The 12,207-nt window shown below is 46.9% G+C and overlaps 1 protein-coding gene across 1 annotated transcript in view; it reads left to right on the forward strand.

Annotated features, from left to right (window-relative positions):
- The window catches only part of MYO1F (myosin IF), a 183,220-nt gene that overhangs the window by 158,194 nt on the left and 12,819 nt on the right, over positions 1-12,207 (forward strand). The window contains exons 25-26 of the mRNA XM_040327143.1: positions 6,731-6,805; positions 6,889-7,078. Of these exons, the coding sequence (XP_040183077.1) occupies positions 6,731-6,805; positions 6,889-7,078 (265 nt within the window). The remainder of the gene's footprint in view (positions 1-6,730; positions 6,806-6,888; positions 7,079-12,207) is intronic.

Here is a 12,207-nt window from a genome sequence, read left to right on the forward strand (position 1 = left end):
AAAGGTGAGCCGCCCTCAGCATCTCGGTCTCGGTGAGTACAGGTTCTGACAGTACAAACCAGCCAGATGTCTGAGACCGACAGGGCACGCTCACCCTTTGAGACGCTGTGCCAACAGGTCTCCGCCTTAACAGAGGCAGTCCAGAAGCTTCAGGAAGGCTACCTCCAGATTGATGGCCGCCTCCAACAACTGGCCGGTTCCCCAGGTCCATCCACTGCGGCCCTAGCCTCTTCATCCGGACCTTCTGCTGCCCAAGCTCCTGCAAGCCCTGCCATGATGGGGAGTAATCCCGAACCCCGGGTCTCCATGCCCGAGCGATTCTCAGGCGACCGCCGGAAATATCGGGCTTTCAAGAATGCCTGTTCCCTTTACCTGGCCTTGCAACCTAGAACTTTTGCGACCGAAGCTGTTAAGGTTGGATTCGTAATCTCTCTCCTTTCTGAGGAGCCTCAAGCATGGGCACACTCCTTAATGGAACAACGCAGTCCAATACTTGACTCTATGGACACCTTCTTCACCCACATGGGGAAATTATACGACGATCCCCTACGTGCAGCCACCGCAGAGGGTACTCTGCACAGCTTAAATCAAGGGAGACGGCCGGTGGAAGACTACACCGCCGAATTTAGAAAGTGGTCTGCTGACACAGGCTGGAATGAGTTGGCCCTCAGGTACCAATACCGCCAGGGCCTCTCTGAGAACCTAAAGGATGAGCTTGCAAGGTCGGCACCCCCTGCCTCTCTGGAGGATTTAATCCAAACCGCCACTCAGCTGGATAGGCGCCTTCGAGAACGTCGTTCGGAGAGGTTCCAGTCCAACCGGCCTAACTGGGTTCCACCAAGATATTCTCCAGTACCTCCGCCTCACCCAGCTCCACCAAACACCTCATTACCCGACCCAGAGCCGATGCAGCTTGGTATAGTACGGGCCCCTCTGACTCCAGAAGAAAGACTCCGGAGGCGTCAATCTAACCTCTGTCTGTACTGCGGAGCCGCCTGACACTTTTTGCGCACTTGCCCAGTAAGGCCTTGTAAGTCGAAACCGCCATCTGCTATCAATTTCCCTGTTACCAGTTTGCCTCAGACTTATGTTATCCTCTTTCTTTCCCTACAGCTCCCGGAAGGGGCAACACATCTGCCGGCGATAATTGATTCCGGGGCCTGCAGCTGCTTCTTGGACTCATCCTTGGCCCAAAAGCTGCGTATCCCCTGCCGTACCAAGGATTTTCAGCTGCAAGTTCATCTGGCTGATGGCTCTCTTCCCCGTTCCGGATTGATTACCCAGGAAACCCTTCCTCTTTGTGCCATCTCAGATTCGGGGCACCGGGAGTTCCTCTGTTTGGACTTGATCCCGTCCCCCATGTTCCCTATCATTCTGGGTTTCCCTTGGCTACAAGTTCATCTGCCCTGCATTGATTGGCTCAAGAAAGAAGTCAGCTTCCCTTCCACCTACTGTTCCCAGCACTGTCTCGCACCCGCTCCAGTCGCCTGCTCCACGCTAGCTACTCCACCTGAAGACCTACAGCATGTTCCTCCAGCCTACCTAGACTTCAAGGATGTCTTTGACAAAAAACAAGCCGATTGTCTCCCACCACATCGGTCATATGACTGCCCCATTGACCTCTTGCCCGGATCTGAAATTCCCTTTGGGCGCATATTCCCCTTGTCAGAGACTGAGTTGAAGACCCTCAAGGTCTATATTGAAGAAAATTTAAGTAAGAAGTTCATCCGTCCCTCCTCCTCGCCAGCGGGGGCGGGGATCTTCTTTGTCGAGAAAAAAGATGGATCGCTTAGACCCTGCATTGATTATAGGGAGTTAAACAAAATTACCATCAAGAACCGGTACCCGCTGCCTCTAATCCCCGAGCTCTTTCAAAGGTTCCGATCAGCTCAGGTTTTTTCTAAATTGGACCTCCGGGGCGCCTACAATTTGGTCCGAATAAGGGCAGGAGATGAGTGGAAGACTGCGTTCAGGTCCAGATTCGGGCACTTCGAGTATCTGGTCATGCCCTTTGGGCTCTGTAATGCGCCCGCCACCTTCCAGCATCTAGTCAATGACATTTTTCGACAATTTTTAGATGACTTCCTCGTAGTCTACTTGGACGATATTCTCATCTTTTCAGCCACAAAAGAATTACATCGGCAACATGTCAGGCAGGTTCTCACCATCTTGAGACAACACCAGCTTTATCTCAAATCAGAAAAATGCGAGTTCGAAAAGACATCAGTGCAATTTTTAGGATTTATCATTTCTGTGCATGGGGTAGCCATGGATCCCCAGAAAATCAGTGCTATTCAGGAGTGGGCACCTCCAACAGACAAAAAGGGCGTTCAGCGCTTCATTGGCTTCGCCAATTTTTATAGACGATTCATCATCGGTTTTTCATCAATTGTTTCTCCCATCACCAAGTTGACCCGCCAGGGGCACCGCTTCCAGTGGCCACAAGAGGCTCAGGAGGCCTTTATCAAACTCAAAACGGCCTTTACCTCGGCACCTGTACTTTGTCATCCGGATTCTACGTTACCTTTTGTTCTAGAAGTGGACGCCTCGGAATCTGCTACAGGCGCTATTCTTTCCCAGAGACAGGGACCGAAGTCGCTTCTTCACCCAGTAGCCTACGCCTCTCGGAAACTAAGTCCTCCTGAGCGCAATTACGACGTAGGCGATAGAGAACTACTGGCCATAAAATTTGCACTGGAGGAGTGGAGGTACCTGCTGGAGGGGGCAGCGCATCCCATTATCATTTTCACTGACCACAGGAACCTGGAATACTTACGGTCTGCAAAACGCCTTAGGCCCAGACAAGCCCGTTGGGCTCTTTTTTTTGCTCGCTTCAATTTCCATATTACCTATCGTCCTGGCGCAAAAAATGGAAAAGCTGATGCCCTCTCCAGGATGTTTCCAGAGACGCCCGATACTTCCGAGCCCAGCACGATCCTGTCACCTCAAAATTTTTTGCTTCTCCCTCAAACAGATTTGTTGACTGCTCTAAAGACCGCATGCCAACGGTGCCCTGATCATGAGGTTTCCTCCTTGGAGAAAAAGGACGACCTGCTGTGGTCTCGTGGGAAGATTTTTGTTCCAACAGAGGCAAGACAGTTAATCCTCAGCACCTTCCATGATCGTAAATTGGCTGGCCATTTTGGTACCCGTAAAACTTCCGAACTGATCTCTCGCTCCTTCTGGTGGCCTAAATGGAGGTCCGACTGCAAGGATTATGTCTCTTCCTGCATTCGCTGCCAGCGGAGTAAGGGGCCAAACACGAAGACCTGGGGGCTGCTGAAACCCCTTCCTATCCCAGAACGGCCCTGGATTGACATCTCCATGGACTTTATTGTCGATTTGCCTCCTTCAGCCGGGTTTACCACGATCCTAGTCGTGGTGGACCGTCTGTCCAAGATGGCGCATTTTTTGCCCATGGTGGGTACGCCCTCCGCGGCAGACACAGCCAAAATCTTTTTTAAAGAGATTATCAAGCTCCATGGAGTGCCCAAAAGCATAGTATCTGACAGAGGTACTCAATTCACATCCAAATTTTGGAAGGAACTTTGCAGAGCTTTGGAAGTGAAGATCTGTCTGTCCTCAGCCTATCACCCTCAAAGTAATGGCCAGACAGAGCGCACTAATCAAACGCTAGAACAGTATCTACGATGCTTTTGCTCAGTCTCCCAAGACGATTGGTCCTCCTTGTTATCTACAGCCGAGTTCTCTTACAATAATTCCATACATTCTTCCACAAACCAAACCCCGTTCTGGGCTAACTTCGGTTTCCACCCTTCCTTTTTGCCGGACTCCATCCCGGAAACATCTGTGCCAGCGGTCCAGGAACGTGTGACCTGCATCCAGCAAAACTTTCAGAAGTTACAGGAAAGCATGCAGCAAGCTCAGCAGGACTATAAGAGGTTCCATGACAAGGGGAGGAAGGATTGCCCTGTCTTCAAAGTGGGTGAGAAGGTCTGGCTATCCGCCATCAACCTCAAGTTACCTATTCCCTCTCGGAAGCTGGGTCCTAGGTTCATCGGGCCATTTGAGATCAGGCGAGAAATCAACCCAGTAGCTTTTGAGTTGGCTTTACCCAGGTCCTACAAGATCCACCCTGTGTTTCACGCCTCTCTGCTTAAGCCCGTTGTGTCTGACCCCTTCAACGGTAGAGAAGAACTGCCACCTCCACCAGTGGAGATTGAGGGTGAAAAAGAATTTGAGGTGGAGGCTATCTTGAGCTGCAGGAAAAGAGGAAGGCAGTTGCAATACCTTATAAAGTGGAAGGGATATCCCCCTGAAGATAACTCTTGGGAGCCTTCCCGGAATCTCCATGCCCCTCGCCTGATTCGGGCCTTTCACCTGGAACACCCGGAGTTAATGACCAGTTTGGGCGTCCGGAGTCCGCCCCTTGGGGGGGGGCACTGTCAGGGTACTAGCTCCATCTCTGACAGATTCCCGCACATGCCCAGTAGAATGACATTTCGGCGCATGCCTGTGCGTGGTTTGCGCGCACGCATGCGCGGTACGGCAGCGCGCCGTGTGCGTGGAAGCGCGCACGTGCACGTATGCGGCAACCCTGGGGCCAATCAGAGGCCGGACATTCCTATTTAAACCAGCAGCCTTCCCTGAACAGGTTGCTGGTTTGTCTTCAGCTCCTATGTGTTTACCTGTTGCCGTACCTGCCTGTTTTGACCCGGAATTCCTGACGACTCTCCTCTCACCTGGAACCTCTGACCCTTTGGCTAACGTTACCTGGATTGCTGTTGTCTCCTGCCCCTTGACCTTGGCTTGCTCTCATGGACTCCCTCTGAACTCTCCTGCCCTTGACCCTCGGCTTGGCCTCATCTCCTGTGGACCCTACCAGACTCACCTACCAGTTCCTGCCTGACCAACGCTTGTTTCCAGCCTTCTGCACCTGCCCTGCTTCTGTCAGCTGCACCAAGTCTTCCTGCCAGCTCCCGGCGCCGGTGCCTCCTTGTGCCGTCCCTCCTCTGTCCCAACTCCAGGGAGTGGTCTGCACAGGGTCGCAAAGGTGAGCCGCCCTCAGCATCTCGGTCTCGGTGAGTACAGGTTCTGACACTACTATGCATATATTATGATAATACATTATGTGCCTGTCTGGTAAAGTGTCTATGCTGCGGTATAACATTACGCTACGTATCCAGGAACTATTAGGAGTGCGTTCCACCGTTAAACCATCGCAACCAGGACAGGCTTCTCCAGCAGCGTGCATTCAGCACAAGCGCGACCCCCTGTGTGCGGAGGAGAGCGGTGACTAAACTCGTTTTATGCTCGTTTACAGTTGTTTTAATGTACGTAGATAGGAAGCGGGGTGTTGTTACACGGGTTCTTTTACATTAAAGCAGAATTACACTATATTGGTGCTTCTGTTTTTTCTATGATCCAGGTGTGGGGGTTTTAAAAAACCTTTGCTGTTTCTGGAATGAGGCTGGAGGTCTGATCAGGAGGATTTATTTTCAAGGCTCTATTTTGTTTGCCATCTGGTAATTGTGAACCCCAGAGGGGAAGTGTGTCTCACTTTTTGCGTGGTGAAGATTGGAAGTCGGTGGAGGGTGTACTACCATTCCTTGAAGCACTTCTTACATCACTTTGAATTTTTCCTTATTCACTTACCTGTGGACTTTTCCAACATCTTTTTTCTACACTGGACTTTATCCATTTTTAGCGCTGTTTTATCATTTTATAACCATTTCTAGGCTATATATATTTTGATACTATTTTACATGCATTTCACTTGCTGAAGACAAAACTGAAGGGAAAATGCCCTAAGAACAAGCAGAAACTGAAGATAGTTGCAGTAGAGGCCTGGCAGAGCATCACCAGAGATGAAACCCAGCATCTGGTGATGTCGATGCGTTCCAGACTTCAGGCTGTAATTGACTGCAAAGGATTTGCAACCAAGTATTAAAAAGAAAAAGTTTGATTTATGATTGTTAATCTGTCCCATTACTTTTGGTCTATTCCAAAATACTGCATCTAGTTTAACCCCATGGGCCTATGTACTTAGAATGTACATATACATCTTCTTATAAATCTTTAATATATATTTAAACAAACTTTTGCTTGCTTTATTTTTTCATTCATTTTGTAAACAGGTATATCTCTTCCATGCATCCCGTAACTGAACATTAAACATGTGCATGTCAATTAAACCAAATTTTGTTGAGCTACACTTCAGTGTATGGTGACCATAGCCACCTATCTTAGAGGCCTCTTCTCATTAAAGTGTAAGTAAACCCCCCTACCATTTTCATTTCATTTTAAATACATTGTGGTGGTATATAGAGCCAAAAAAAAATAGAATTGTGTTGATGTCCCAATATTTATGGACCTGACTGTACATTCGAATGCCATATATCTTAGTTTAAAAGATAGTGAAGGGAGGGGGGATTGTCAAGGGCTACTCGAGATGTTACCCTGGAACGCCAATGATGCTAAGGACTAGTTAGTTTAAAAGAAATTAATGTTTCTGAACCCAGAAAAAAATATTTTTTTTTTTACAATTCCCTTACATTTTTATCTATAGTCTTCATATAAATAAGAAAGTCATTGCTAAATAAACAGTAGGGGAAAATGTAAAAATTGCTCTGGTCCATAATGGGCAAACAGATATAAGAGCTTACGTGGTTAAAAATTCTGTGATATTTGTGGAAATTCACCTAGGGTACTTTGTGTAGATTGCTACAGAATAAAGAATTTAATAATAATATTTTAAAATCTTATTAAGAGCCTACAAGAAAAGAAATAAAACAAATTCGCTCACAGAGACCACCGCCTAATCGTCCAGCTCCTGCTCCCCCTGGTAAGTCTTTCCAGAACCATTACTTCCTTCATCTTTATTTATTTTTGTGTTATTGAGGACTTATGTATACTTGCATTTCATAGGTTCTGTTAGAAATGGGGCTCCTCAGTTCAATTCTGGGCATTCCAGAAATCCTACTTACTCTCAGGCCAAGCGACAGGGCAGAGCTCCACCGTCTACTGCCCTCCCTCGACAATCAGCACCTAGGAAAAGCCGTACACCATCTGAACACAACATGGAGTTCCTTAATGTACCAGACCAGGGTGTTGCTGGGTAAGATTTCTTACTATTCTTTTTTTGGTTTAAACTCATACACTGACAAAGGCATGTTAAACAGGAGATTGAGCATTTTATTCTTCCTCTTACCTGCCAATGCTTGATCAGATGCCACAGAACATCTTAAGATATCACTGGAACCTGGTAGGGTTAGATAAAAAAGGAACAATAACGTTTATTTTTTAATTTTTGCTGTGTCTTTTTTAAACTTTCACTTACTTGCTGATTAGGGTTCCGAGCAACCCCTAAAACCAGTTAGTCAGGGAGGAGTGACTGACAAGGGTGCTGGTTTTTGAGGCAACCCCTCTCAAAGCACCCCATTAAATGCTGAAGAGCATGTGAGCTGGTGTTATCATAGTTTGCTGCTCTTTTGCTATGAGGATGCCAGCCTCCAAAGCAAAGAAGCACTTCAGAATACATATTCCTCTTGGCTAATAAGAGAATAGTTTGAATATTGGTTAGGCATTGGTTAAACTTCAGAATGCGTCTATATTTACTGAGTAATAAATTGTATGAAAAGCAAAAACATTACTTTTCCCATTAAATAGCTAATGTTGGGCAACTCTGGTTTGATGCATTGTTCACTCAACGAATGTTGAGTGAATCCTTTTTTTAAATGGGCAAAACTCACTGTAATAAATGGAGTTAATGTGGTAAAAAAAATCTTGATTGCAAAACAGGCAAATGTTGGGCAAATTGCCCTTCAAAGCAATGATAAATACACCCCTTATTTTCTTCTTATAACAAAAGACAAATTACATAGACTACTGTGCAAAAGTTTTAGGCAGGTGTAAAAAAATGCCGTAAATGAAGAATATTTTCAGAAATAGAAGTGTTAATAGTTTATTTTTATCAATTAAAAAATGGAAAGTAAATAAATAGAAGAGAAATCCAAACCAAATCAATATTTGGTGTGACTGCCCTTTGCCTTCAAAGCAGCATCAATTCTTCTAAGTACACTTGCACACAGTTTTTGTAGTAACTCAGCAGGTAGGTTGTGCCAAACATCTTAAAGAACTATCCACAGATCTTCTGAGGATGTAGGCTGCCTCAAATCCTTCAATCTCTTCTCTTTAATCCCAGACAGACTCCATAATTGTGAGAGCAGGGCTCCTTCACTTCCAGGTCTCCATGTTCTTCTTTACGCCTAAGATAGTTCTTAATGATATTGGCTGTATGTTTGGGGTCTTTGTTCTGCTGCAGAATACATTTGGGGCCAATCACATGCCTCTCTGATGGTATGGCATGATGGATAAGTATCTGCCTGTATTTCACAGCATTGAAGGCATCAATGATCTTGACCAGAAATGCAGCTGCAAACTTGCGAGGAACCTCCACCATGCTTTAATGTTGCCTGCAGACACTCATTATTGAACAAAATAAACTGACTATGGGCTGCCTTAGTCCCCCCCCTAAAGCAAGATTTGCTATAACTGCATGATCTTAATCTGTAACATAATTATTAATTAGACAGTCAATGTAATTCTTACAGTTAAGTGAAGAACATTTTCATTAAAGTTGTAACGGTCACCACCGTTTACGATTTCCATTCCACCAACCCAATTCATATTGATATGTGTTTCCATATATTTGTTGAAGGTTGAAGAGGCGGTCCTGAGAGAGCGCACCAAACACATCCTCTCCCTTAAATTACCTCCCCTCACAGGCGGCGCGGAAGGCAAAGCATCCTGGGGTTGTACAGTTGCTCTCTGGGTAATGTAGTTAATTACAGGCCAGGGAAAATAGAGTCTCTTCTCCTCCTGAACTTAATTCCCCTACAATCTCTGCGGTACCAGAATGGAATGTAAACAACAGGTGGCTCTAACCCAACTCGGCCACAGGAGGGAGCTGAGATCCTTCACGATCAGCAATGGTAGTCTTTTATATCACAACAAAAAGGGTGATACCCCACTACACACTCCCCCCACTCAAAGAATCTTTGGTCCTCCAAAGATAGTAACAGTTTGCAACCTGGTAGACGCTTTTCAATTACATGCGGAGAAAAATTGGTTAATGCATGCATGACAATAAGCAATCAACATTCCTATATGAGGAGCCTAAATTCAAGCAACTCATATCATAACACAGAGCTGACAGAGGAACCTCCCACCAATTGTCATAGGACGGGGGGTTGTTCTGTCCACAGGCCACCTGAACTGATATGGCCTTACCAGATGTGCCAGGGAGTGAGCTAGGGTTACCCTCTTGCAAATGTACAGCAGAGAGACTAAGCATGTCAATTGTCCTTTTAGAAGTGAAAACTACCTCTTCAGAGCATTCACCCAGCTGACTGTAAGTTAGCTTCTTTGGGGGGTGAATGGTTCTCTTTCCCTTCTCTTCTTGCTCAGGCACATAAAGTTCAGCTTCTTCTGGAGCATCTTCCTCCTCATCCGAAATTCCTTCGGAAAGCCACAAAGTCTCTTCAAGAAGCGTGGTACAAGGCACAAATTCGGGAGCTTCAGGACGAAGAACTCCATTGTCAGCTATGTCAGGAGAAGATGGAGAAGGGTCTGCGGTCTCTTGAGACTGAGATGGCCATAACCAGTCTCATTCCATCTCTTCCTCTTCTGGGTCTTCATGTTCATGATCTTGAGAAGACTGAGATCTGGTGACTGGCCGTGACCCTCAAGAGGTCGACGGGGTCACTGGTGGATCTGACATGGGGGGCAGATGAACTGCTTCGGAAAGAGGTAACAGATGGTTCCGGTGACAGGTCTTGAGCGGTCCCGTACTACCTTCTGGCCTGACCTGGTATAATGGGAGACCGGGTAACTGCTTACAAATAATGTATGGCTGAGACTTCCAACAGTCCGCCAGCTTATGTTTCCCTGGCACACCTAAGTTCCTCAACAATACTCTGTCTCCCGGTTGTAGGTCTTGGATCCTGACTTTCAAATCATAATTCTGTTTATTCCTCTGTCCCCTTTGATCTGAGGTAGCTCGAGCCTTCTCATAGGCCGTTTTCAGGCTTCTCCTAAGTCTGTCCACATATCCTTTATGGGAGGTGGCTGAAGCATTGTCCAGGGAGACACCAAATGTCAGATCTACTGGAAGCTAAGCTTTTCTTCCAAACATCAGCCGGTAAGGGGAGTACCCTGTTGCATCACTGGTGGTGCTATTGTAGGCATGCACAATAGCAGCTATGTGCTTACTCCACTGCTGCTTCTTCTCTACACTCAAGGTTCCGAGCATGTCCAAGAGAGTACAATTAAAGAGCTCCGGCTGAGCATCCCCCTGGGGGTGATAAGGGGTAGTTCTGGATTTTTTTTATACCCAGCAAATCCAACAGCTTCCCGATGAAGTTACTCTTGAAGTCCCTTCCCTGATCGGAATGTATACATTGTGGCAATCTATAATGGACAAAAAAACTTTTCTACTAGCACCTTCGCCATTGTGGAAGCTTGTTGATCCTTGGTTGGGAATGCCTGGGCATATCGGGTAAAGTGATCAGTTATCACCAAGACATTCCCCAATCCACTCAGATCAGGTTCTAGGCAAAGGAAATCAATGCACACCAGCTCCATGTGTCCTTGGCTTTTCAGGTGGCCCATTGGGGCAGTCCGATGTGGCAAGGTCTTCTGTTGGATGCACTGCATGCAGGAGTGGCAGTAACCTTCGACTTCAGCCCGCATGTGGGGCCAGTAAAACCTGTCCCTGACTAACTGGAAGGTTCTCTCGGATCCTAGATGGCCGTGGTTGTCATGAAGGGCATTCAAGGCCATCTCTCTGTATTTGGCGGTGAGAAACAGCTGCCATCTCTCTTCTAAACCATCGGAGGGGTCCCTTCGGTAGACCACCCCCTGCTGTAACTGCAACCGGTCCCACTCTCTATGTACCAGTCGAGCCTCCTTAGGTGAATCCGTGAGAAGCACTTCTGGGCATTTCTCCTCTAGAGCTTTTAATATTAATCTTCCCAGGGTGTCTTCCTGTTGGTCCATTCTCATCTCTTTTTTTTATAGCTTCGGGAGACCCTCTTTTCTCACCTGTGTTACTTTACAAAAGCACTTGGGTACTCCAGCAGGTAAGACTCTGATCTCCTCAGCCATGGACCCTCCCCTGGCCTTGAGTACCACCCCTTGATATAGGGCCCGTACTCCTTCTGGGGTTAATTGAGTCCACTCTTCAATAGAATCTTCAGGGCCATGAGGTCTTCTGGATAGGGCATCTGCATCTCTGTTCCCAGCACCTGGTCGATGCTAAAGGTAAATCCTGAGAGGGCTGCCAGCCACCGATGTCCTGTAGCATCCAGCTTGGCAGGAAGTGAGGAGGTAGGTGAGTGGGTTGTTATAAGTTCTCACCACAAATTCGGCCCCATACAGATAGTCCTTTAGCTTATCCACAACGGCCCACTTGAGAGCCAGAAATTCAAGTTTATGCGTCGGGTAATTCTTCTCTGCTGGAACCAGACTCCTACTCACGTATGCGATGGGACGCAGGTGACCATCATATTCTTGGTATAACATCCCACCCAATCCATCTTGGCTGGCATCAACATGCAGTTTCTACGTTTTTTTGGGATCTGCATAGGCCAGGACAGGAGCCGTGGTTAGGGGTTTTTTAACTGGATAAAAGCCTCTTCACATTTAGGGTTCAACTGATCCTGGATCGACTCCTTGGATTTCCTGGGTCCTAAAGTGAGCTTCACAAGCTTAACTGCCTCTGGGGCTTCAACTTCCCTTCAATTCTCCCTCTATCTTCAGCAATTCATTCAAGGGTCTGGCTATCTTGGCAAACCCCTCCACGAATCTTCTGTAGTAGGAGCAAAAACACAGGAATGATCATAGCTCGGTCACGTTAGTAGGCCTCAGCCAGGAGGTAACAGCGTCCAACTTTTCTGGGTCCGTAGCCACCCCTTCTGCAGACACAATGTGACTCAAGTAGTGGACTGAAGACTGATAAAATTGACACTTCTCTGGGGACAGCTTCAATCCTTCCTCATGAAGTCTCTTCAAGACCTTCTCCAGCCTTTCTTCCAGGGTTCTTCCAAATACACCAGGACTTCTATCAGATTCATGTCTCCTACTGCCCTCTCCTTCAGTCTCTGGAAAGTGGCTGGGGCCCCTGAGGCATGCAATTAAACTCGAAGAATCCCACTGGAGTAATAAAGGTCGTCTTCTCCCTGTCTT

The sequence above is a fragment of the Rana temporaria genome, chromosome 1 (assembly GCF_905171775.1).
Source record: "Rana temporaria chromosome 1, aRanTem1.1, whole genome shotgun sequence".
NCBI classification, from domain to species: Eukaryota; Metazoa; Chordata; class Amphibia; order Anura; family Ranidae; genus Rana; species Rana temporaria.